Source organism: Lactuca saligna, chromosome 9, assembly GCF_052625555.1.
Source record: "Lactuca saligna cultivar CGN05327 chromosome 9, ASM5262555v1, whole genome shotgun sequence".
In the NCBI taxonomy this organism is placed as follows: domain Eukaryota; kingdom Viridiplantae; phylum Streptophyta; class Magnoliopsida; order Asterales; family Asteraceae; genus Lactuca; species Lactuca saligna.
In genome coordinates this window covers 138622762-138650386 of record NC_136425.1, presented here as the reverse complement: position 1 = coordinate 138650386, position 27625 = coordinate 138622762, and the positions used below count along the sequence as shown (strand labels likewise).

Genomic DNA, 27625 nt, shown 5'->3' with positions numbered 1-27625 from the left:
CATGGACTTGGTCATTGGATTAAAATCAACGTGTTCAAGGTCATCGTGTATATTACCTTGCAATTCATTCAGGTCATTCTGAATAGCTCCCTCAGAATGATTGTCTTCCACACCGCTCCCATCAAGTTGCTCATCGATAATCCACTGATGCACATTCACACTAGATGATCCATGTATACATCAGGACACAACCAACAGCATGCCCAACTTCGATGAAGTCCTGGTCTATTTCAGTAGCTAATATCCTTAATGCATCAGGAAAGTCTATTTCAAGCATACAAAAATAAACATTTACACACCTTTCATTTGCAAATATTTATAGGAACTCAACAAACTCATTCACATCCATTCCAGTAAAATCAACATCTTCGAACATTTGTTCCGCTCCATCCGTTACTAATTTCGGGGTTTCTCGTAAAAAACCCAGTAAAGTAAAGTTCGATCTTCATGCAAACGGCCATGATATCGACTTTTTATACAAACAGTACAACAAAAAGGGGGAAACAGTTGGATGTTTCTTTATAAAATGTTTTGCATAGCAAGTTCATTAAACGAGAAGGTTACATAGCATCCTAGGTGGATTGATTTTAATGACGTGTGTTTAAAATATGGTGAGTATGACGGGGGTTAACCAACTCACCCCTTCCACTTTGAACTTTGAACAAGATGGCTTTAAGCATAGCGTTTTTAAGGCTTCCTTCCTCTCAAATGCAAAAAATAAAAATAATAAAAATAAAGAGAAAAAAAACAAAAAACAAAACAATATAATATAGTGGCATTTACCCAATGAAAAATCATAGGCTACATATTATATTGCTTCCTATAAATAAGTTTCATAGAGATATTAAGTACATACGTCATCATATAGGTTAATAAGAATATGAAGCCACGTAAGTTTTCAACGCAACACCTACTAAACTGAAATCTTTTACAAACATAGGTAGCTTAAGTATATATATTAATGGTCAACTGCAGCAAGAAAAAGAGAACCAGAACCAAAGTATTAAATATAGTGGCAGTTATGGAACTATAGACTGTTTCCTTCAAGGTATTTTGTTTGTATGTTGATTTTTCAATCTATAAAATAAAATAAAAAGGCAAGAAAACAAAGATATATGATTTGCTACATTGTTGATTAGAAATTTAGCAAGTGTAGCTAAATTAAAGCGCAAGTTGTTAACACATATATCCAGAACTTGGCTTCTTCTGTATAAACAAGAAGTAATTATTAGCTAGAGAAACAGAATGGGTGTAGTAATAATATTTTATAATATTTAATAATAATAGCAAATTGATAACCAGATACACAAGTCCAAAATTGGATTGGGTTGGCTAAGAAGGAACGAGAGCAAGGATCTGCGTTTTAACTCTTCCCATGCACATTTCAATCTCTCTAAATATCCCAAGGTTTTGAGGGCTTTGTGGATGCAAATTTCTAAAAGCTGAATCCAGCATCTGCACCACATCCCCTGGTGGGTATTGTCTCTCTGTACAACTCTGCACAATCATCATCCACAAAAACCAATTAAATTAAATACTTCTTCCATTATTTAACATATATTATAAGTAACTACTCACTCACCTGTATCATGTGATACGTAGCAACACAAGACACGATAAGATCAAACGGGATTTTCGCTTCAATTTCATTCGTTACACGCTTATTATTATATATGTTCCCATTCGATTGCTCTGAAGATCTGATAGATGATGATGATGACGCATGTTCACTCGGGTTTTTTCCCACACCAAGACAATCCAAAACCGCTACCACACTTGACCTAACATTATTATTATGCTCCTCCTTTATTTTAGACATTCCCTGAGAGTAACAAGGTTATTAAAATACAAACCAATTAATAATTAACGTTTACACAGATAAACCATCGATTACCTGCAAAGCAGTATGTACAAGTTTATGTGCTTCGTTTCTTGAACTTTTCAAAATTTCAATCACATTAGGTGCCAATTGATTATTCGAAGGAAAGTTGTTGTCATGATTAGAAGTCGTGGGGTCCACAACAGGTCCAGAATTGGGATTAGGTTTTTGCCACGTAGGCGTCGGGATTCCTGGGTATGTGTTGCGTCGCCTCAAATTTGCGAGAGCGGAAGCAACCTGATAAGATTTATTTGTTTGAATTAAATTTAATAATAATTAATTATGAAATAAATGATACCTGATCGCTGGCTTCTTTGAGCTGTAATAGGACCATTGCGTATTCCTTTTTGAAGTTTTCGGATACGTTCATGGCGACACCTGTCTCGTTTTTGTGACTTGACAAGCTGTCATTAACAAGCTTAAGCTCCTTCAATATTGCTTCCTAGTAGAATTCATTCGAATCAGAATTAATAAGAATTAGAAATTTAATTTAATTTATAGAGAAGAAATAATAAAGAAAGAAATACCTTTTTATCAAGAGCACGAGTAAGCTCAGAAAGTGCATGTATATCGGTTTCTCTTGCCTGAATTTGAGAGGCTGCTGCATGCTGATGCTGGGAGATAACAACATTGTCTGCAGCTTTAAGAGGTGGACCAGACCCATTTTGTCCCTAAACAACGCATAATTTTTAATTTTATTAACACATGTTCGGGTATTTTTTACAAAAATAATTTTAAGAAAACTAACCAGTCGATGATTCATCAAAGCAATAGTAGGACCCGGTTCGAAATGCTCACTCGAAGTATGCACCAAATGATGATGTGGCAACCTTGGCTCTCCAGAAATCATAGAAAATCTATAAAGTGCACTCATCTCTCTCCTCAGAGCTTCGGGCATGTTATCCAACAGATTCAAAGGCATACAATCAACATCCTTCAAAAAAAAAAAAGTAGTGTTTTTATTAGTATAAATGTAAAAGATGGGATGATAAGATGATTAGAAAGAATTAAGAAAGAAGATTACCTTGACAAAAGCAACACCTAACTCAGGTCGATCAAACTGAACCCTACATTTATCATTATCAACAGTTAACACACTTCCATCATGAACTTCTCTTAATTCTGGATGAAGAGCAATCACACGTTGACCTACTGACAAAGGTCTTGCCAGGTCAGTTGGTAGTCCTTCCCGGGCCCCACTTCGAAGCTCCGTGTAATGCTCACGTACTGATTCCCGATATTGCCAAAGTTTTCCTCTTTCTTCACGCAGGAAATTTTCCGAGAACCTTCTAGGCTTCCCCAATGAACTAAAAAATAAAAATCAAGAAAATGTTAAAGATCTTGAATCTTTATGTATAGACAACACTCAACAGCTGTCAAAAGTCAAAAAGAAAGATATAAAATTACCTTCTTATAACACCCCATTCAACATTGGTTAATCTTGGAATATGCCCTAATCCAACATGGTTTAAATACTCCACGAATTCTCTTTTAGCAAACCATGGATAGTCAATTGCACTATAGAACCACTCATAAGTACACCATCTACGCACCATAGAAGATGAGAGGCAATGAAAAGCCTTTTCCTGCAATTTTCATTTTTATTTATTTCAATATCTTTAACGAGCAACGAGGGTATCATAGTCTTTTTATAGAAGAGAAGATTGATGACTACTACCTTCAAGTTGTTTGCTCCTTCTAGGGTTTCAGACTTTGTATTCAACTTCATTTCTCCAGTTTTTGATATTATATTTCGATCCATTTTACGTTTCTTTCGTCTTTTGGATGGCAATTCCACTCCATCAGAAGCTGGAACCACTGCTGTTGATACTGCTGAGTCAGCACCTGTTCTTGAAGTGTTGCTATTTGAAGAAGAATACTCCACAAGTCTTGTGGATTTACTATTTTTCAAAGGAGCATTGACATTGGCATTGGCATTGGCATTGGAATTGGAATGTAAGAGTTTATCTGTAGGTTTTTCTTCATCAATGAAAACTTCAAAAGATGTGGACTTGTTTTTTCTTTTCTGTTTTCCTTCAGATAAAGCCTTGTAATCAACTTTTACTTCCCTTCCTGGTTTTGACTTTCCTGATTTAGAAGATTCACCTCTAGGGAACTCATTTGCTACTTTCTCTTTCTCAACTGACACTTTAGTTTTGTGTCTCCGGTTGCTTGTAGAACCAGGTCTTCCAGGGGCGTTGTTGTCATTTGTACCCGTTGCTGGCTTATCCTCTTTTAATACAGGTGAATCTGCACACAGAATTTGCAAAATCAGAATCATCACAAAGGAATGGAATAGGTCATTCCATTCTATTATCATGTTTAAGTTTACCATCGCCTTTTGATGATTGTATCATCAATGACAAGTCAGCCAATGTTTGTAGTGCATCCAATGCAGAAGTTTCATCTGAGCAAATTAGGTGAAAGAATTAGTCATTCGATTAAACATTTAAGATTGTTTCACATGATTACATTAATAAGAATACCTCTGAAGAGAAGTTTCTTGTTCTTTTTTCTTTTACCCTGTGATGAGTGTTCAATATTTTCATCAAATTTCCCACCCACACCAACAGCAAGTCCTTCTCCTGTGCCACTACACGCTTCCCCACCATCATCAAGGTCATTATCGTCTTTTTGCCCATAAAACTTTCTCCCTTTCTGGTACCCTTCATTTTCAGCTCCTCCACTTCCAGAACTACCCTCAAATAATTCTTCATCAATCAAATTACCATGACGCTTTGTTCTCACTGTATCCAACTGTAAATGGAATTTAATATGTAAAGATTAAAGAAAGCATCTAACAAAGAAATAAAAAAAAACTTAATAAAAAAAACATACAATTTTTTGTCTGCCTTTCAATGGAGTGGACTTCATGTGGTATGGGGATTGAGAAACATGTGGAGAGCCTCCTCTTTGTGAAGCTTCAGTTAGTGCCAATGCAGCACCATGTGCCACATCATCAACCTCTCTCCTTTGACTTCTTTTGTAAGGTGAGGGATAATTTCCAATGTTGTTGTTGTCTCTTCTAGATGCATGATTTATAGGGAAACGGGGTGTCCTTTTTCTAACAGTGCATCCTACATTGTTTTCAAACTATTAGAAGTTGAAAAAAAGAAAAAAAAAAAAAAAAAAAAAAAAACAATTAAATAATCATATTTGAGGATATTAATCCAACAATATTTATTAGTTATTACCATCAGATTCCCTTCTCTTCAGTTGTGGCAAACTCCTACCACTTGAGCCAACAACTAATCTGGAATGTAATTGTTCTTCACCACCATTTTGTTGAAGCAATCCATGGCTACGTTTTTTAGGCTTGTGAATTGGTTTTGGAATATCGTGGCTTTCTTGATCATTATCACTTCCTTCCTGTCAATAAAAGGAAGATGAAATCAAACATTTAGAAGCTAAAGTAGAAGATCACATTCAGAAAAGTGATATATGATCTTACCATGGCATTATAATGATCAGATACCATTGCAATGAACCCAACCACAGAAGCTGTTCCCTCTGGCAAGGATAAATATGCCTGGAAATCACAAGTGTCAAAAAGTTAATATTCAATCCTGAAAGCTACTATCAGAAGCATTATAAAGTAAATACTCAAGAATGAATGCTTTTTCTAAAGATACTTGAAAATATGAATAATTACCCTATTCATTGTGTAAAGGGCTTCAACCATTTCAGAGTTTCTGGTGCGCACCATTGCAGCCACCTAGATTTCAATGGAAAAACCAAATGCACATAAGCCAATCAGATTCTGAGGTACATAAGTAGATGTAATTGGTTATGATGATGATAGTTCACCATATAAAGAAGAAGAAGAAGAAGAAGAAGAAGAAGAAGAAGAGAAGATGCACATACCTTCTTCCAGTCTTTTCCATATTTCCTATAGGCTTTATAAAAGCGCTCAACCTCTTCATCGGTCCATGGGGACCCTAACATGTCAGAAAGCTTCCTCTTCTGCACAATGGAATTAGGTGTTAAACAGGATCCCCAAATTTTCTTGCCAGAATATCATGTCAAGTGAAGAGGAAAATTTAACTGATGTATGTTGAATATTCCTTAATCATCAAAGAAATATCAAAAAATAATGAACAAGGAGTCAAGGATGCATAGCAAACATGTTATAGACCATGCAACTGCCCCATGCTTACTGTATCTTCATACATGTCTCAAACCCAACCAAGAAAAGATATAAACTTTATTTGTAATTGATTAACCAAAATTGAACCTATCAAACTAGTATTAATTATGGACAAGATAAAATATAACATATAAAACAAAAGATGATGTGGACGATGTGTTTTACTAGAGTACTATATTATATACAGCACAACAGATGCATAATATGATAATACATATAAAACAAGCATGTGCTTAAGTTTTCCTACAGAGTCAGTTTTCACAGATAAGTGAAAGCAAGAATTGTTAATCTGTAAATATCATCAGCAATAGAAATGTATGATTATTTACTGTTGTGATGGTAACCAAAAGACTGGAAAAGCCCTCTTGCCAAACAGAATGAGTTCCACTGTGAAAAGCTTTAACCAAATAATTTGTTTTGGGGGAAGGAACTACTGAACAGTAATGTATTAAATTCAAAACTATAAATAACCAGTTCAATAACGAGACCACTAGGTTCAGAGATTAATGTCGAATAAATTCTTTTTATGAAACTGTGACGTGTTCTATAAGCTATACTCACCTGCCGTCCGGATTTATTGGCAACATTTTTACTGGGAGAGACCTCTACATAGTCGGAATACCGCTTATTTACACTTCTAGACTTTCTTGTTGGCGCCATGAGGAAAGTTGATCTATCTGAAACATATCAGCAGAATTAGATATTTATGTAGCATATCAACTAAGGAAGCTTGTAGAGGTGCAAGAAAACGACAAAGAAACAAGATGTAATGAATCGTTGTTTGAAGGAGACAACGAAATAACGAGGGTTTCCAGAACATTTTAAATTATATGGATGGAATAATAAAATTCGCAGGTAAACACCAATTCTCAAACGGAATTCTTCTGAATTATCTCCATCGAGGATAATGTTGGCCTTCACCAGGACTCCAGCTCTCAAACTCGATTGAGTAGAACGAGTAGGATTCGCTCAGTTAAGCCTAGTTGGTGAAGTTTAGGGTTTATCGTAGCAGAGAAGAAGATGTAGAAATTAGGGCTTTCCGATTGAATTTTACCTTTCTTAATCGAGACCAAGCTTCATTGAAAACCCTTACGATCTCTTATTCCTGTGTTCTTCCTTTTTTGCTTTTGAAATCAAATCTTTGGGGTAACTACAGACTTTCAATCTTCTCCGCTTTATATATATCCTCGAGAGTTCATATTTTCAAGAAACCCTCTCAGAATACGTCTCGTACAGAAAACCCCCTTTATTTCATAAAGAATTTTCATAGCCCCCAAAAGAAAAAAAAAGGAAAAGAGTAAATTACACAATGATCATTTAGGTTTATAGTTTTCCTCTAAAATGGTCCTTACGAAACTTTTTTCCCTGAGATGGTCCTTAATAAGCAAACATTGCACATAAAAGGCCCATGTGACTAACTTTGTTAACAGATTCCATTAAATGATTGTGAATGACGAATATACCCTTTGTTTTTGCACAGAAATGGTCATCTCTCGATCGATCGATACACAAAACATGGATTTTAGACCTAAAACTTGTCAAATACAAAACAGACTTACCATAAATAAAAACATTGAAACGTGATTGTGAATCAAAAACTTTTCCCTTGAAGATCAGGAATGTTTTGTTCATGTCTAAAGTACATTCTTCCCATGAACTTGCCTTCAATCGCCATTCTTGTCGTTCGTTCCAAGATCAAGATCTCTATAATTCACATAAGCTTCTCTTGGATCTATCGAAACATACTGACCCAAATCCCTTCCAATCCGATTCTAGAATCAGGTGTTTAACAAAAGTTGATTTTGCTTTGAAGTAGTTCAAGAAAGCTGGTTTTCCAGTGAAGAGGAAGGTGGTTGGAACAGTGGTAGGAAATCGGCGATGAACATGACCGATTCCAACACTCTAGCATCAATCATTGCCTCTCTCATGTGCTTGCCAGAAAACGCGATGTCTCCGACAACCCTCCATCTCCCTCCTCTCTTTGTCGTCGACAACATATTAGCATTAGAGAAGCTGGAACCCGACAAACAAGAATCCAACTCCCTTCTATATTCAAATCACTTCAAAAATACCTAAATCACATTCATATCTTTTAATTTTTGAGTTTTTTGTTGTTCTTAGAGTTCTGCAGCTTCTTATTATTCAGATAAGTGGAAGATGATGACTGATCATTCATTTGTAGATTGAGCATAATATCATCTCTTGTTAAACAGAACGCCTTGATTGACATGTATGCTAAATGCGGATCTTTAAACGAGGCACGTAAGGTGTTTAGTGTAAACTGAAAGTTGATATCAAACCTTGTGCAGCAAGGTAAAAGAAAGAATCAAAGAGTTGATTCTATTGTGAACACTTACAAAGCACAAAAAAGAACTAAACTTCCTGCGATATTTTATTGATTAATCAAAAAACTGAAACCTACATATCTATTTATACCAAAGATATTAGACTCCTATTACAATACCAAAACTTAGAAAAGCTATTGTATATAATAAAGTTTTCCTAACATAAAACATACTTTCCTTTTAACTGATTAATCCAACAATCACCCCTTTAATCGGTTAAGCCATTCATTCAAAACATTATCGGTTCCTCTTCGATTAGACCCGCTTCTTCCTTTTCCCATTTAGGACACTCATTTTTATAGTGACCAAGCTCACCACATTTGTAACATCTAGGTGACTTTTATCCCAAACACGTTTATTACCATCTTGACTTCTCCCGAACCCCCGACCTCTTCCCCGGTCACATCCAAAGTCATCCTGATTTAAACGTCCATTGTCACAATGCTTACAAACATGTGATTTTTCCTCACTATCCAACAATAACCCACCCTGAGTGTCCTCCATTTTCTCGGTTCCTCTTATACGCTCCTCGTATGCCTTCAATCTACCAACCGCTTCATCGAATAACATAGAATCTAACTTGAAACATTGCTCTATTGAAGCCGCGATTTGAAGAAACAACTTAGGCATTGAATCTAGTAACCTTTTTACAAAATCAACTTTTTCAAGCTCGTAACCAAGACTCATTGCTTTTGAAGCTAAGCCGGATAATTTCGTCACAAAATCATCAACCGTTTCACCCTCCTTCATGCACAAACTTTCAAGCTCTCTCTTTAACGTTGCAAGCCGAGTCGTTCTCACCCGATCCACTCCCAAATATCGTGTTTTTAGCCCATCCCACACTTTCTTTGGCTCGGTGTAACTCGCCATTTGCAACACCATGTCTTCGGGTATCGCTTGAAACAAAAAAGAAAGAGCTTGTTTTGACTTCTTTTGATTCGATGCTTCACCTAACGCCTTTGGTACGACCGTCTCCCATATGTCGTGTGCATCCATAATCGACTTGACTTTGAGCTCCCATATCGGATAATTCGTTGGAGTCAAAATCGGAACTTGATACGTCATCGAACCTCCTTATTTAACCAACGACATCCTTTTTTCCTTAACCCCGACTTCTTTAATCAAGTTTGTTCCAAGAGCACTCTTCCACCGGACAACAAGACAAGGTCACGACCACCTTTATCATCTTCCGTCGCCCACAAAATGAACTAAATCAAAGCCACGCACTTTGACTTCTTCCCGTCCGTTTATTCCGCGACTTTGGTTAGTCTCTCACAAGCCAAAATAAAGAAATCGGGGTTGCTTGTAATCAACCTCGAATCACACCCCTTTCAACGAAACTGCTCTAATACCAATTGTAAACTAAAAGTTGATATCAAACCTTGTGCAGCAAGGTAAAAGAAAGAAACAAAGAGTTGGTTCTCTTGTGAACACTTACAAAGCACAAAAAAGAGCTAAACTTCCTGCGAAATTTTATTGATTAATCAAAAAACTGAAACCTATATATCTATTTATACTAAAGATATTAGACTCCTATTCCAATAAAAAAAAAAAAAAAACTTAGAAAAGCTAGTGTCTGTAATCAAAGTTTTCCTAACATAAAACAAACTTTCCATTTAACCGATTAATCCAACAAAATGCCAACAATAGATGTCGTCGCTTGTACTTCCATTATCTTTGCTTATAGCATGACTGGAGATGGTGAAACTACTATTACAGTCTTTTCAAATATGCAAAATCCTAGAATTACCCCTGATTCCATTTCCTTCGTTCCAATCCTATCAGCCTACAACCATGGTGGATTACTAAACCAAGGAAAACATTCCTGATAACCTCCATCTGTTCCGTAACACACACAACAAAAAGGCCAAATCTTAGAACTTCCATAGATAAAGAACAAGAACTCACACCACAAAGAAAGTTTTGCTATGATCGGAGTATGGTAGTGGTGGTGAAATTAAGATATATATATATATATATATATATATATATATATATATATAGAGAGAGAGAGAGAGAGAGAGAGAAAGAAAGAGAGAGAGAGTCTAAGGACCATTTGTGTGCAAAAGAAAAAGGGTTTATTTGTCATTTACAATCACATAATAGAATTTGCTAACAAAGTTAGTCACATGGCCCTTTTGTGTGCACGGTTTGCTTCTTAGGAACTATCTCAGGGAAAAAAATTCGTAAGGACCATTTTAGGGAAAAGCTATAAACCTAAAGGACCATTCGTGTAATTTACTAGGGGTGAGCAAAAAACCGAACCGCAAACAAAAAAAACCGAAAAAACCGCATAAACCAAAACCGAAAAACCGAAACCGAAATGAAAACCGATGGTGCGGTTTTTAGTTTTGCAAAAACCAAAAATACTTGGTGCGGTGCGGTTTCTAGTCTCGCAAAAACCACAAAAAACCGAACCGCATATGTATGTGGGTGTGTGTGTGTGTGTGTGTATATATATATATATATATATATATATATAAATTGTTGATATTCGTAAGATTTAAGAACTTATGACAATTAAAATTTCTATGAATATAAATATTTATCTTATCTATATATTTTTAAGCATACATTCAGTGGTATTTAGAATAACAAATAATGTTTATGACATTTTTTAACATTTAAATATGAAGAATACGAGTGATATAGTATCATTTTTATAAATACATTAATTGATATTATCGTATGTACTTGTGAAACAAATATTATATTAAAATTTTATTATATCAAGCATTAGAAACATATTGGATGAGTGGTTATGTAATTTGATTTCAAACCTAGAGGTGGTGGTATTGGTTTATCTCCAATAAATGATTAGCACTCCTCATGTGAGTCAAAGTAACTCGCTGAGTTACTTGAGTTTTAGTAAAAAGGCAAAAAAAAAAAAAAAAAAAAAAAAAAAAAAAAAAAAAAAAACTAACAAAAAACTGCAAAAAAAAAAAAAAAAAACGAACCGCAAAACCGAACGGTGCGGTTTCTAAATTTCAAAAAACCGAAGTTGCGGTTTTCGGTTCGTTTTTGGCCAAAAACCGCACCGAACCGCACCATACTCACCCCTATAATTTACTCAAAGGAAAATAATTGTATTTGGAACTTAAGAAAAAAATTAAGACCATCCACACACAAATGACATTACATTTGTTTCTTAAAATGAGTTACATTGCCTTTTCCAATTAGGTTGTGGATCTCTGGCAACTTCTTATTTTTGCATATATTTTTGGTAGCGCTTTGTTTGCATAATGTTTATGAAGGGATTGGAATATATCAAAGAATTAAAATGTATCAGGAACTAGAATCTAATTCCATAACCTGTTTGGTTTTGCAAGAAATGGAATTGGAATCCAATTCCATATTTTGTTTGGCTGGAAGACAATATAATTGAAATGATGCAAAATGACATAAATATCCTTCTTTTTTATTAATTTTACTTTGTTTAGTAACCTATATGGTGGCAGTGATAGGTGGTGGGTAGTGGCGGTAATGGAGGCGATAGTGGTGGTAGTGGTGGTGGTGGCAACAGTAGTGGTGGTGGTAGCGACATTGGTAGTAACGATAGTGAGGATTGGGGTGATGGTGCCGGTAGCAATGGTGGTGGTGGATGGTGGCCAAAATTATCACGAGTGAATCAATTATCATGAACCACCTAAATCCACCATTAGACGTATCTCATATAACTAATGACAGGTTCAGTCCAAAACTCTATGTCCATCAAAGTTTAACCAAAATTCAAACTAGTCAATAATCAAATAATCAGAGGTCAACGCGCCGCTACCAATACGCAACCACTACAGTAAAAAAAATCGCGGCTTCACCCTTCACGCACAACAAAGGGGTCGTCGAATCGAGATTCCAAGGTGATTTAGCCACTTGTATTAACTGCTTAATCCTTTAAGTCAGGTGATATAACTTTTCGGACACCGTCTAGGGGAGGTGTCTAATGGATAAAATCCAAAATTAACAAACATAAAATCCCCTAACATGTTAAACACAAACCCTATATCCAAAAAAAGCTAAAAGAGGTCATGTCTTTCTTGAAAGGATTAAAGAGAGTTTATGTATGCACTTTTTCACCTCAACAAGTCTATAAGAAGTCCTCAAATCAACTTACAAACCAGAGTTTCCCAAACTCCATTAAATATCTAAGCAAAATGAACCAAACATGCTTAAAACACTAGATCTAGAAGCCAAAAACCATAAAGATGCAAACTTTACTACTTATAAAAAATATGAGATGACAAGAAGACTTATATTCTCTAGATATAGCTTCCAGTGCATCAAAACACTTTCTTCATCATCAAGATAACACTACAATGGCACATGTCGCGACAACACCTGGACGCATCGCGGAGTCGATTACCTTCCAAAACCATCTTTCTTATTTTCAAAATAATTTAGCGATCTATAACTTACTCGGAAAATATGCATTACATTGTCTAACTCCGTCGCGAAGTCAATTCCCTTCCAAAACCATCTTTCTTATTTTCAAAATAACTTGGCGATCTACAACATACTCGGAAAATAGGCATTACATTGTCTAACTCCGTTAGAAATTAGATGTTAAGTCTAAATAAAAAGACCAAAATACCCTTTTTTTGTTTTTATGAATTAATAAACTCTAGGGACCAAAGATATAAATTAAAAATAAATAAATATAATCCCTAACCCTATTAAGTATCACCCCTTCATTATTCATCCCACATTTGGTATTATCTGCCTCCATCGATGTTCTCAGCTACATTATCGCCCTATTTTTTTTCTCTTCGATCCCCTTCCGTTCTATGGTGTAATTCATAAGCAGAAATTAGTTTGTAGCTATGATATAGCCATCTTTGTTGAAGTAAGGTAGATATGCACATGGCGGCCACAGACCGGTCTCGAGTCGGTCTCGAAACAGTCCAATCTTTTTAGTCTTTTTTCGGACCCGTCCCACACGGTTTAGGGCAGATCTTTTTTTGGACCGGTCATTTTCGGTCCATTCTTTTTGGAACCGATCTCAATCTTCTTAGTTTAGTCTCGAGGACTATAGTTATGTCTTTTTTAGGGTTTTTTTTTGTTCAGTTTTAGTATTTTTTTTTTTTTGGTTTCAATTTAGAGTTTTTCTTTAAACAAATAACCTCTCTCTCAAATATCCATCCTATCAAATTGTTTTGGTGAATGCAACCCGAAATGGACCGTGCTACTCTCGGGTCAAGTACATACCAATTATAGTAATGGGCTTAGACACCTAATCCAACATTTACAATCAAGAACCGTTATCCACTCTCCAAAATAGACAACCTAGTTGATCAACTTCAGGGATGATGTTACTATTCAAAGATAGATCTTAGATATGGATATCACCAACTGAAGGTGGTAGAGGAGGATGTTCCGAAGACTGCATTTAGGACTCGACACGGTCATTACAAGTTCCTAGTTATGCCTTTCGGATTAACCAATGCTCTAGCAGTATTCATGAACCTCATGAACCATGTGTGCAAACAATACTTAGATAAGTTCGTGACAGTGTTCATCGATGACATTTAATTTACTCTCGCACCAAAGAAGAACACGACCAACACCTAAAATAGATCTTGGAACTACTGAGAAAAGAAAATTTGTGCGCTAAATTCCCCAAATGCGAGTTTTGGATTAGAGAAGTACACTTCGTGGGGCATGTGGTGAGTAACAAAGGAATAAACATGGATCTTACACAAGTTGAAGCAATTAAGAACTAGGATGCGCCAAAGACCCCAACTGAAGTACGCTCTTAGGCCTTGCAGGCTACTACCAGAGATTCATTGAAAACTTCTCCAAGATAGCAAAGCCTCTCACTACATTAACACATAAAGAAGCTAAATTTGACTGGGGAGACAAGCATGAAGATACATTCCAGAAGTTAAAACAGATGTTGTGTAGTGCACCAATCCTATCCTTACATGAAGGAACTGAAGATTTCGTAGTATATTGCGATGCATCAATTTAGGTTTGGGGTGCGTATTAATGCAGATAACAAGGTCATTGCATATGACTCTCGCCAACTCAAAGTCCATGGAAAAAATTACACAACCAGTGACCTTGAATTAGGAGCAGTAGTATTTGCCTTGAAGATTTGGAGGCACTACCTTTACGGAACCAAGTGTATTATTTACACTGATCATAAAAGTCTCTAACACATATTCAATCAAAAAGAGCTAAATATGAGGCAAAGGAGATGGATCGAGTTAATGAACAATTACAAATGCGAGATCCGATATCATCCAGGAAAAGCAAATGTTGTAGCAAATGCTTTAAGTCATAAGGAACGTGTGAAACCCCGAAGAGCAAAAGCACTGACTATGACCATTCGTTCCAACCTCAATGCGAAAATTCTTGAAGCTCAACTGGAAGCACTGAAAGAAGAAAATGTTGGGGAAGAAGCTTTACGAGGAATGGATAAATTTTTTGAGCTTAAGACTGATGGAAATCGTTATTTCATGAACATGATCTGGACACCCAAATTTGGCGACATCATAAACTTAGTCTTGGACGAAGCCCACATATCACGAGATTTAGTACATCCTGGCTCCGACAAGATGTATTTGGATATGAAGAAACTGTATTGGTGGCCTAATATGGAAGCTGAGATTGCCACTTATGTGGGAAAATGTATGACTTGTTACAAAGTCAAGCTAGAGCATCAAAAGCCCCCAGGACTACTACAACAACCTGAGATTCCTGAGTGGAAATGAGAACAAATTACAATGGAGTTTATCACAAAACTACCCAAGACCACTAGTGGTTACGATACCATTTAGGTAGTGATAGATAGAATGACTAAGTTTTCCCATTTCATACCAATCAAAGAAACTGATAAAATAGAAAAGTTGATGAGAACGTATCTCTGGGAAATTATGAAACTTCACGGAGTGCCAATTTTCTATTATCTCTGATAGAGATAGTAGGTTCACTTCTAGATTCTGAAAATCACTGCAAAAATCCCTGGGAACCCGATAAAACATGAGCACAACTTACTATCCCCAAATTGATGGTTAACTGGAAGATATGCTCCGGTCTTATGTGATATACTTTGGAAACTCTTGGGATACTCATATACCATTGATTGCATTTTCCTATAATAATAGGTATCACACCAACATCAAAGCTACATTGTTTGAAGCTTTGTACTGATACAAGTGCTAATCGCATGTATATTGGGTAGAGGTCGGAGATACGCAATTGGTCGAGAACACACATGTGACACTTTGCGTACTGGACTAGAGATAATTCTTAAAACGACCGAAAATATAGTTCATATTAAAGATCGACTTAAGGCCGCACGTGATCGTTAGAAAAGTTATGCTGATGTGAGACGTAAACCTCTAGAATTCTAGGTTGGGGACCGAGTGATGTTAAAAGTCTCACCCTGGAAAGGTATGATTCGATTTGAAAAGAGTGGCAAGTTAAACCCAAGATACATTGGACCTTTTGAAATTCTCGACAGAATTGGTCCTGTTACTTACCGACTAAAGCTGCCACAGAAACTAGACAAAATGCATGACGTATTTCATGTATCAAACCTGATGAAGTGTTTATCAGATGATACCAATGTAATACCTTTCGATCAGATTCAACTAAACATAAAACTCCACTTCGTCGAAGAACCCGTGGAAATTATGGATCGAGAAGTCAAGCGTTTAAAACAAAGTCGTATCCTTATCGTGAAGGTGCGCTGGAACTCTCAACGAGGACCATAATTCACCTAGGAATACGAAGACCAAATGAGGCAAAAATACCCCCAATTGTTAACGACATCCTGTCTACAAGTTGAATTTCGGGACAAAATTCTATTAACGGGGGAAGAATGTAACAATTGACAAAATATAAGCTTTTGAAAGATAATCTATATACTATATTAATAATTAATAACACATGTTGTGTTATCTAAAAATTCTAAAGAATTTTGCAACAATTTAGATCATAACAAAAAAGAAAAACAATAGATCTAAGATTTCGTGTAATAACAAAATTTATTTTTATAATAAATTATCTTGAACTAGAACTGATTCCGTGAAAACAATTGAATAAAAACCGTTTGTTCAAATTATTACATTTACATGGCTCCAGATAACGGAAATTTTTTGATCTTGTAAACTTACTTAGAATGGTTACATTTAATCACAATTTTTATTTATACAAGCTCCCATACATAAAAAAAAAAAGAGTAAATAAAGATAACAAACATGAATAAATTATAGGAGTATGATTCGTTTACATCTAAAAAGATAAGAAAATAGAAAATTCAAAGTAGGGAAGGATGGCTATAAGCTAGAAGAAAGAAACCACCTGATGCAATATTTAAAGGGTAAATGTCACTGAAGCCCAAACAACTTACGTGTTTTGATTTAAAAGGTCCATTTTGTTATTTTTTTGTGCTATAAGGGTATGGATACATGTTTTTAGGGTTCAAAAGGTCCCTTTGAGAAAAATGAAAGGGTCACCCGATCAACCCCTTCCTAATCAGCAGGTTAATTATGCTAGTAACTATCTCGTCATCAGTTAATCTCTCTCTCCTCTCTCTTTCTCTCTCTCTCTCTCTCTCTCTCTCTCTCTCTCTCTCTCTCTCTCTCCTCATCCTCCTCCTTCTTTATCCATCATCTTCAATCAACACATATTCTTTCTCTGTAATACATGCAACTCAAAAGCATACGTACATCACACACATACTTCTGTGATTCCGATTCCAAGACCTAATTAACCCCGTTTAGATTTCGCCCAAATCCATATAGACCTATCGATTCCGATAACTACAGAAACACATAGAGACACACACAAAGCTTCCATTTTTGCGACCCAAAATGTCGATAGAGATGACGAACATCGATCCTGAAGGAATCGATGATGCTCGTATGACCACACACAAAAGTTGAAGTCAACAAGTGTGTCATCCCTTTGGGATTGGTGGAAGGGCCTACTGGCATGAAGATACAGCCAAGAAATCTAATCAATCTGAGAGAATCATAACCCACCACCAAGTTTGAATCTGAGATCTATTTTTGTTCACCTTGTTCATGGATTTTAAGAGTATAATACTCATTAAATGAACTTGGTATATATGCAGACGAAGATATCATAGAAAGATCGGCGTGTCCGACGAACTCATGGAGCTAAATCTGAGATCTATTTCTCTACGCCACCACCCAATTTGGTAGTGACCACAAAAGGAAATGATGTTTCGGTTATAGACGAAGAAGATGAGAACGTTTCCTTCTTTTTTTCCACATCACAAATTCAATTGGAATATCATAGGTTGAAGGATGTCTGGCAATCTGTTCTTTGAAGAGGAGGGTCATGTTCCCCTTCGTTTCTTTGTACCGACATACCCCAAAAATTAAGAAAAAAGCCACATGAATTTGTTTTAAATTTTGAACTTTAAAAAAATATATAGAAAAGCCAAATATACCAATTGAAACCGGTAAACCGGAAACAAATATGGTGGTTCCCTTTTTAAACAGGTAAAATGAAAGTTTAGATACCTAGACCACTAGAAAAAAACATGAAGGACCTTTTAAACCAAAACACATAAGTTGGTTGGACTACAGTGACATTTACCCATATTTAAATCCTTTTCTCTTCCCCTTTCCATTCCTTACCCTCCCCCTCCCAATCATTTTATTTTTTATTTTTATTACCCTAACTAAATCACTTGAAAACCAACTAGAACTAGCAAGTGGGATGGTGGAACTTGCAAGTTGCAAGGTAAAAATCGTATCAAAATTTAATCCTATCCAATGTAGTCGAAATTTAGTAATCTTCTCACCCTCCCTCTTTCCCCTATACATGTCGACCTTTCCCCCTCATTTCTCCCTTACAAGTGCAGCTAAATGCTCTCTATATTTCACTCAAACACCCATTAAAACTCAACCAAAATTCTCCACTCTTCCTCGCCTTGTGAACCGACAAAACCGAAGCCAAAAAGAGGGTGCTGCCCCTTGATTTTCAGGCACTATTCCAACCCTTTAGCACATTCTTTTTGCTTGATATTTTCACCCTAAAATACCTCTAAAAGTTAGTTATTTTGCTGCACTAAAATAAGTATTCAAAACAGCAGTTAAACTACTATTTTTCTTGTGTTATTGCTGTGATTTTCAAACCATATATTCCCCAAAACAGTGTAGATTTTTGAGTATCAAAACAGCCCACAAACACCTTCATTTTTCTGCCCATTTTCAAGAATCATAGCAACCCCTAAGTTGTTGTTTTCAAGTACTTTAAACCCTAAAGAAAGTTACTTTTCAAAAAGCTTGAGTTCCAACCTCCTTTTGGCAACATACTTTAAATCCAAGTAAAAGCTAGGTAATTTCTTGATTTTACTATTTTCTTTATCATAAAACTTACTTGTAATAACTAAAATAAAAACTTAATGAATGCCTAAATTATTGTTAATTTACGCCTTATGTTTTAAGACCTCCCAAAAAGAATTTAGATCTCAAGCCTCGGTGGAACCGGAAACATCCCGACTTTCTCGAACCGAATACCGTCACGCGAAAAAAGTGAGTATCTACATCAATATTTAAATCTTTTAAACCATTTCCGGGGGAGGAGAAATTATATATATATATATATATATATATATATATATATATATATATATATATATATATATATTATTTCGAGTCAATGTTTCATCTTATATCAACAATATACACTCAAAGTTATATTCTAGAAAAAAATATTACGACTATGTTATAAATCAATTCCATGTCAAAAATCTATATGAAATAATTTATAAAGTTATACTTACACGGTTAGGATATAAATAACTAGAAATTTACTACCATTATTTATATACGATAATGAATGATAAAGGGGAGTATTATTTGTTAACAATAATACTAGGTTACAACCGTGAAAATCACGGATAAAATATTTATAAAATTTTATTAAACGAATAAAGTATAAGTTTTATTTAGACAAGATACAATTTGCACATTTTTTTAATTAGATAATATTCAACATTACTTGAATACACACAAATAGCAATTTTCTTGTCATCTACATAAGCACCTTACATTTCATTCACCACAAACACAAAGTTCAATATTAAAATTACATGTTTACTAACTTCAAATAATCATTTGTGTATTTGCTCTAGGCTTGAATTTTGAGATGTTCTAATGTTGTATTTATACTTTATATTATCACACTTTGAGCTTGCCTTAGTTTATGTTTGTTTCCAAAACAAAAAACAACACATAAATTATAGAATGAAAAGCAAGTTCATACTTGATAACTTAGTTTTGGTGTATAAGCATCCTACATGCACCGGAAAACCTGTTAAGTAACCAGGCTAAATATTATTTCAAGAAAAGTCACATCAATGAGAAAATAAGATATGATCACCATCTCATTATGAAATTTTATAAGGATGGAACTTTCTAACCCTTTTTCTTCTTTCTGTGATGTTATGATATTCTTTCTGTGATGTTATGATATTCTTGCATATGATTATCAACAACAGTGTAACACCTCAGTAGCACTTACTTTGGCAAAAAAACTTGTAAAGTATGATATTGTAATGTGAAAAAATAGAACGAAAAAAAAGTTTCATTCCAATCACACCCACACTCACCCACTTAGATGATTCCTTCTAAATACAAATATTTAACATAAACCAGTTTTGAACGGAAAGCTAGATAATGGGTCTTCCCTCCCACCTACTTCATATTTTCAAGATAATCATGAGACAACGTGATTATATGGGAGTTGATTTGCAAATAAACCAAGTTGTGTGATCAAATCTTGAAAAAAAACATCCATACCTATAACAATTTTGCCTTGTCCGAGTGATACATACCATACCCTTCCATTCCATCTGTAATGATGACCTACATGTAAAACTTGCTACATTTGATCGAACATAAACTCAATAGAACTCTTTTATATGACATTATAAAGGAAATTTATACCAAACGATGATGATGGGTTTGACATTATCTCATACTGAGACATGAAACCCAAACATTGATCCTCAATTATAAGAAATCCCAAAACATAATCTCCAAAAACCCAAACCAAAAATAAGACCAAAAGGATGTAAGTTTATGCTTTAACCCTTTTTCCATAACATCATGATCCTCTTGGAATGTTCATTAGACACCTGTCAGACATCATCAAACAAACAACTCCATTAACAAAAGACTAAAGACCGTGATCTATGTCATGACCTAAAAGGTAAAAAAAAACAGGACCGAGTCAGAAACTACTTTCACTAAAAATAATATGCTACGAACCTGATCAAAATTCCTTAAAATTGCAACAACAAAACGGAAAACTCTACAAAAATCAAGTGGTTTGAGTTGAAGTTTTTCGAAAAAAAAATGAATAAAACCAAAGAAACGACATGCTTTAAGATCATGAACATGACGAAAAGCCAAAATGAAGAATCAAAATCGTAACAGAAGAAAGATTAATACATTGATGGTTTGACAATGCCAATAATGGACTAAAGAAATTTTACTTTTCTCTTCTTGGAAGAAACAATCCCAATTGAACCGAGTGCCTTGTAACGAATTAAACACCATGGACATAAAAATACACTATTTTCTAGTAGTTTATGATCGATGAAAGTTGGGAGAAATCAAATGAGAATCATACCTCGATTGAATTGAAGGTGATCGATGTCTCGTAAGCACTAGCCTCGGTTAATTTGAGTTTGAATAAAAAGCTCCGAGTAAGACGAAGATGAAGAACTTCCTATCCAGGTGTTCGAGGGATCAAGAGAGAAAGAGGAAGAAGATATGTGTGTGATTTCTTGCATTTCTTTCCTTGATTATGTGTGATCATGGTTTTGAAAAATGAAAAAGATAGATTGGGATTAGGTTTCTATGAACGGAAAAAACTGAGTGTAAATAATAGAGTTTGGGTGATTTGATTTTCGATAAATTTGGAATGGATTACCTTAATAATGTTAATTTATTCGAGATTTTCGGTGAGGAGCACCCTGATTTATCGTTCCTGATTCCTAAATGCCAAGAAGTAGGAAAACGGAATGTAGAGATAAGGAGAGGGCAAATTCGGAAGTTCACTTTGAAATTTTTTGGGTGAATAAGACGCCACGTGGCAAAAATGGTTTCTTTTAGTAAAGAGGTAGATGTATATTAACCCTTTAATCAAGTTATTATATTGTCCTGGGAAAAACTATTTTTAACTTACATTTAAAGTTAGTAAGTTTTATAACCCGATGTTTCCAAAATTGACAATAATAGGATGGTAATTAAAATTGTGATTGTTATGTGAGTTTTTTTTTTCTCATTCATCAAAACTAAGAACACCAACTTAGTATAGTCCTCTGTAATTTCCGTTAATCATTTGTGGGCGAAGAATGTTGTGTATAGATCTAAATGGGTTGACACCCTGTCCGTGTGGTTGGTAGCTACAACCTTCTTGTGACGAGAAAAACCGGACGATAACTTCTTGTTTTTATCGTATTATTTTATCACGACGTTGGTGAAGTTTCGTTAGGACATGAAGAACCACCCTATTTATTGTGCTTCACAAAGGCGTGGATAAGTCATAACTCGGTTATTTACTCCACAAAATCCCGGATACATAAATACTAATACAAACTTCAGCAATGTTGTATTTAGTATAAAGTTTTGCTTGTAGGATGTCGAACGATTTGTGTATTTATATAAAATAAATACTTTATATTGCACCTCATGAAAAGAAATTGGTCATTAGTATTATAAGTAGGTTAACATAAACAAGAGTAAATTACACGAATGGTCCCTATGGTTTGGGGTAATTTGCGCGTTTGGTCCCTAACTTATTTTTTTAACTCGGAAGGTACCTACTGTTTGTTTTTGTTACACGCTTGGTCCCTGTCTTACCTAAAATGACTATTTTTCCCTTGATTTATTTATTTATTTAAATAAACACACCCCAAACTCCACCTCTCTCATCTTATCTTACCTACCTCAACATTTTTCTCTATTTAAATAATATTATTTTTAGGTAAAACAGGGATCAAATGCATAACAAAAACAAATAGTAGGGACCAAGTGTGTAACAAAAACAAACAATAGGGACCTCCCGAGTTAAAAAAATAAGTTAGGGATGAAACGCGCAAATTACCCCAAACCATAGGGACCATTCGTGTAATTTACTCCATAAACAATTAGATCGGTTTACAAGTATACAATTCGCGATAATTATACCAGTAACATTTTAGGTTTAACATTTTTGGTCTTAGTAAATTTTATGACATGTTTCCAAAATTTTATGACACTATTACTAAGACCGACTCCGATCCACTCTCCGCCATCAGCTGCATAAGTAGTCTCTGCTACCCTTTCCTAACTAGCCCGTGAATATTATTACATATTACTAAGACCAAATAATTTTTCGAATAAGAGATCTTTCCATACAACAGTTGAACTCAGAAAAGAGCTGCGAAATGAGAAAAATAAAAAGACGACTAGGATGAAGATTATGTTTTATGTTTTTATTTTTGAAGATTCATGAGTTTAATGTTTATGTATTTCCATTATAAAAAACCAAAAACATACGAAAAATCAAGACAAAAACGGTTCATGCCTTAAAAAAAAACCATATTGCTAAGCATTTTTTGTACTTCTTGGCTTTTACACTAAAAAATAATGCAAATGGATTTACATGCCTACAAAAGCAAACAAACCAAAACCAATTGAAAAAAAAAAAAAAAAAAAAAAATCAAATTCGTAAACTGGTTTCTACCAAACCGGTTACAATCTAGTTTCTACAGGTGTGGTTTTTTGCGGTTTGAACCGGTTTACAACCGAACAGAACAAACCGATTTTGACTTCCTTGATTTGATCCGAACCAGTTTTAAATCCGAGCCGGTTTGTACACCCCTCCCCTCGCAACGGAGCCGCCTAAATAGCGATTCATCACGTGTTTTGCACGGACCTTACGATCATTTTATATTAATGGTTTACTTTGGCCTTCTGCAAGTTGACTCCGAATTTGATCATGAATTAAACTTTTGGCGATTGTTCAACTTCAAGGTAACAAACAATTATCATACCATGGATTTTAACTTAAATTCTGTTCAAACGAAGCCTTTGGTTTTCCAATTTTTGATTCTAGCTTTGAGTATTCATCGTCACTTGTACAGTTGACTGTTAATTTTGAATTTTACTCCTTGAATTCATTCCAAGGATTATGCCTTTGATCTTATCCACTAAAACAATCGTACATTTCTGCGTCAGATACTTTCGATAATCAAAATTAAATTTGCTGCGGATTGAACAACAAACTTATTTGAACTATCGTGCTATCGGTCGAAGAATTTACCTATAAAATTTTCAGATTCATACAGAGTTGAAACGTAAGTCCTTTGACCTCAAAAAGTGAACCTGCACTTTTTTTTTCACTTCTTTATTTCCTTGTTTCCTTGCCTACAAATTTGTTGTGAGTTGTGTATTGACTTACACGCTTCCTCTATGTGATTCTCTAAGCACATTGAGAAAGGGGTGGAATCTCCTTTCCTTCATTGTATTCGGGATTAAGAAACGGGAATCTCCTTTCTTTTTAAGATGTTCATTCTTAATGAAAAAGTTGAAGGGTTTGTCTTATCATCTGCTTCTTTTGTAAAAGGAAGTAGAATAACTTTTTAATGGCTCTAGATGAGCTGCACAAGAGTAGCAAACACATATTTTGAAAATTATTTTCCACCTTAGGTGATATGAATTGTGATTATCCTTTTGTTTGCTATGTATAAGAATTTGTAATTTGAAAATCAGGGTTATGGAGTCAGTGTACCATAAAACCAGATTGCTATAGTATCTTATTGTGCATTTTCTTTCATTTTCAGGGACCATGGACATTGTTTCAAGTAGCTTAACGGCTGTTTCCTTGTTATTGTCACCTCTTGAGAAGCTTCTCTTCTATTCAAGAAATTTCAAAGAACGAGAAAGGACACTGCTTTGTGAAATGGAAGAGCTAATTAGTAAAGAAAACGATTTAAAAGCAGAAATAAGTATTGCTTTAGTGAACCAAAGAAAGAAGCTCAGAAGCGAGACACAATTGTGGCTTAAAAATGTTGAGAACCTCATAGCTGAGGTTAAGAACATAGAAACTGAAATCATCCAAAACAAGAGATGTATAAAAGGATGTTTCCCTAATTATCGTTCAAGATACAGACTAAGCAAAGAGATGATGAAAAGAATCAATGATATGCGTGAGCTTCATGCTAAAGGAGTATTCTCAAACGGGCTATTTGTTGATTCTTTTCCAAATCCTGGGAGAATCCTACCAACAAGTGGTTTAGTGGGTGATAAAACATTTCAAAGTGTTTCAAAGGTGATTTGGGAAGTATTAGGTGATGTAAATACTAGTAAGCTTGGTGTTCATGGAATGGGGGGTGTTGGCAAGACATCTGTTATGATGCATATTTATAACCAGCTAATCGATTGTAAGGTTTTTGATAAGGTGATTTGGGTTAATGTTTCAAAAACCCTTAATGTGGAGAAATTGCAACTTGATATTGCAAATGCTATCAATTTGGAACTCTCAGAAGAAGAAAATGTGATATGGAGATCAACAAGATTGCTTGAACATCTACAAGGGAAAAAGTTTGTTCTCATCTTAGATGACATGTGGCACCATTTCTCCTTAGAAGAGGTAGGCATCCCACATCCAACCATTGACAATGGTTGCAAATTTGTAATTATAACTCGCCTTATGGAGGTTTGTCGTGGAATGGAAACTCAAAGGGAAATCAAAGTTGAACTCTTGTCCAAAAACGAAGCATGGGATCTATTCACAACCAAATCAGGTCCAATTTGTGAAGAAATAGAATCTATTGCAAAATCAGTGTGTGAAAATTGTGGGAGATTGCCACTTGCAATCATCACAGTGGGACGTGCCATGAGGAAAATTGAAGATAAAAGACTTTGGAAGAATGCGCTTGAAGAATTAGAGACCTCAAGAGCAGAAATTTCAGGTATGGAAGAAGATGTGTTTGCTAGACTCAAGTTTAGTTATCTTCACTTAAAAGATGACCACATCCAAGCTTGTTTTCTGTATTGTGCATTGTACCCTGAAGATCATAGGATCAAAGCTTCTGAACTTATAGAGTACTGGATGGCAGAAGAGTTGATTACTGAAGTAGGTGATCGAGAAAAGGAAATCAACAAGGGTTACACAGTGCTAAAAAAGCTCAAAGATGCTTGCTTGTTGGAAGACATAGGATCCGATCATGTCAAGATGCATGATTTAGTAAGAGACATGGCTATCAGAATTGCTAGAGAAAGTCCAAGGTTGATTACTAAAGCTCAAATGAAATTAAACCGAATGAAAAGAGAATGGATTGAAAACGTTGAGTGGGTGTCTTTAATGGACAACAATATTACCATTTTTCCTGATAATCCCAACTGCCAAAAACTATCTACTTTGCTTCTTCAAAGAAACCCTCTTCCTGAAAAGATTCAAGATTCGTTCTTTATGAAGATGCAGTGTCTTAAAGCACTTGATCTCTCTGGAACTGGAATAAAATCACTACCAGAGTCTGTTTCAAGTTTATGTAATCTTCGTGCACTTCTGTTAAGCTTCAGTAAGATCAAGGAGCTTCCTTCATTAACCATGTTGAAGGAGTTAAGGGTGTTGGACTTATCACATAGCCGTTTGAGAAAGCTACCACATGATATAGAAAATTTAAACAATTTGAGGCGTTTAGATTTGTCTTACACTGAAAAACTACAAACATTCCCATCTGGTGCTATCCAAAAGCTTTCTTGTTTAGAAAACTTTTCCATGTTCAAAAGCAACTGGAGGTGGTCAGCAAATAGAGATGGATTTGAATCATTTGATGAAATTTCAAGATTGTCACGGTTGACCAGTCTTGGACTTTCCTTTGAGGACAAAACCAGCTTCATTGGCTATGTGAAATCCAAACAATGGTTGGTTCTTGAAAGTTATCATCTTGGAATAGGTCAGTTAAACATTTTGCTACCCACTGTTGAAGGAATGCGAAGCATTGAAATTCAAGATTGTAACCTTTGTCATCAAGACAAAATGATTGAGCTTCCAAACAATATCCAACAATTGGCACTCCACAGTTGTCATGATATTACTATTTTATCAGAGCTTTCCGACACAACCAACTTGGAAAATCTGAGACAATGTTACATCTCAAACTGTAATGGCATGGAGTTCATCACAAAAGCAGATAACTTTTTTCCAAATCTTGAACTACTTGTCCTACGAAAGCTGCCAAAGTTGAAAGCAATATGTAATGGTATTACATCGAGTCAGATTTTCACAAAGGTGAAGAGCCTACAGATCCACAGCTGCAATAAAATGAAGTCTTTGTTTTCATCTCATATGCTACAAGACTTCCAGAACCTTGAAGAGATTGAGGTGTGGAACTCAAGATTGATTGAAGAAATGGTGGAAGAAGAACAAAGTGGAGGGAATATCAGTAGCTTTTCAACAGTTTTACTTCCAAAGCTTCGCCGATTATCCTTGTCCATGTTACCAGAATTGAAATACATCACAAGAAGGGTTTTGATTTGTGATTCTCTTGAAACAGTTGAGATTTGGGATTGTGAGGTTTTGAGGGCTCTTCCATTCTCTATTAGCTACTTGCCATCATCTCTTAAGAACATTAAGGGAAACATAAATTGGTGGGATCAGTTAGAATGGGATGACACTAGTTGCAAGAATCTTCTGCAACCATTCTTTGACCAAGGTACATAAATCTTCTGCAACTAACTAGTGACAACTTTCTGCATTAGTTGCAAGATCTGAACTTAATAGGGCGTGGAGAAGTCGGCTACATCACAAGACACAAATCTGCCAAAAAGGAGCAGACCTGACATTAGCAAGACAGGATGCTGAGACATCATTGTGGAAAACAATGTCACCCATGTAGACCCTAGGAATGATTCATAGACATCTGAGGTGAGGTGAGGCTCATTATAAACAACGAACACAACAACTTGATGCTATGTTAAAGTTATGTATCCATCTATATATTTGTCTTTTATAGTAAACTATCTCATATTTCTAACTACCATGCTTGCTTTCATGAATATTGTTTAATCCCCACGTAGAGAGAAAGATTGTGACTTTAAATATATTTGTTGGCTTTGGTAAACTATATAACGAAATAGGATCTCACTCTAGGGATCGTGAGTAGTGGTATGGAATCGTGATGTATATTAGAAAAGACCTAAATATTACATATAGACAAAACTAGGTGCTAAACTAGGAAAGTGCTAATTATATGGGAGACCCTTATACAAATGGAAA

General features: G+C 35.2%; 2 protein-coding genes across 4 annotated transcripts; one reads left to right on the top strand and one right to left on the bottom strand.

Moving 5' to 3' along the window:
• Positions 1-1090: 1090 nt before the first annotated feature.
• On the bottom strand, positions 1091-7190 carry LOC145014974 (protein ALWAYS EARLY 3-like). The gene is made up of 18 exons (XM_078973421.1): positions 7081-7190; positions 6588-6703; positions 5744-5842; positions 5532-5594; positions 5331-5408; positions 5074-5248; positions 4718-4956; positions 4366-4636; positions 4212-4286; positions 3558-4129; positions 3287-3465; positions 2904-3186; positions 2628-2813; positions 2407-2550; positions 2178-2321; positions 1895-2116; positions 1583-1822; positions 1091-1497 (listed from the first exon to the last, which is right to left on the bottom strand). The coding sequence occupies exons 2-18, from the start codon at positions 6684-6686 to the stop codon at positions 1333-1335; spliced, it is 3234 nt and encodes a 1077-aa protein (XP_078829547.1). The 5' UTR covers positions 6687-6703; positions 7081-7190; the 3' UTR covers positions 1091-1332.
• Positions 7191-23267: 16077 nt separating this feature from the next.
• LOC145015944 (disease resistance protein At4g27190-like) lies at positions 23268-27386 on the top strand. 3 transcript variants are annotated; one of them, XM_078974412.1, is made up of 3 exons: positions 23268-23376; positions 24186-25316; positions 25419-27386. In XM_078974412.1, the coding sequence occupies exons 2-3, from the start codon at positions 24191-24193 to the stop codon at positions 27068-27070; spliced, it is 2778 nt and encodes a 925-aa protein (XP_078830538.1). In that variant the 5' UTR covers positions 23268-23376; positions 24186-24190; the 3' UTR covers positions 27071-27386. The 3 variants fall into 3 exon arrangements, with proteins under 3 accessions (XP_078830538.1, XP_078830536.1, XP_078830537.1); XM_078974411.1 differs by adding an exon at positions 23581-23699 and having other exon boundaries at positions 23323-23376; positions 24186-27386; XM_078974410.1 differs by having other exon boundaries at positions 24186-27386.
• The last annotated feature ends 239 nt before the right edge of the window (positions 27387-27625 follow it).

What these genes read in the sequence shown, in the direction of transcription:
- LOC145014974 (XM_078973421.1), bottom strand. Translation starts at nt 6,686, where the DNA reads ATGGCGCCAACAAGAAAGTCTAGAAGTGTAAATAAGCGGTATTCCGAC. An exon ending in CTGATCATTATAATGCCATG is followed by an intron (nt 5,249 to 5,330) that starts GTAAGATCATAT and finishes TTTTATTGACAG; the next exon opens with GAAGGAAGTGATAATGATCA. An exon ending in CTTTGATGAATCATCGACTG is followed by an intron (nt 2,551 to 2,627) that starts GTTAGTTTTCTT and finishes TGCGTTGTTTAG; the next exon opens with GGACAAAATGGGTCTGGTCC.
- LOC145015944 (XM_078974410.1), top strand. Translation starts at nt 24,191, where the DNA reads ATGGACATTGTTTCAAGTAGCTTAACGGCTGTTTCCTTGTTATTGTCA.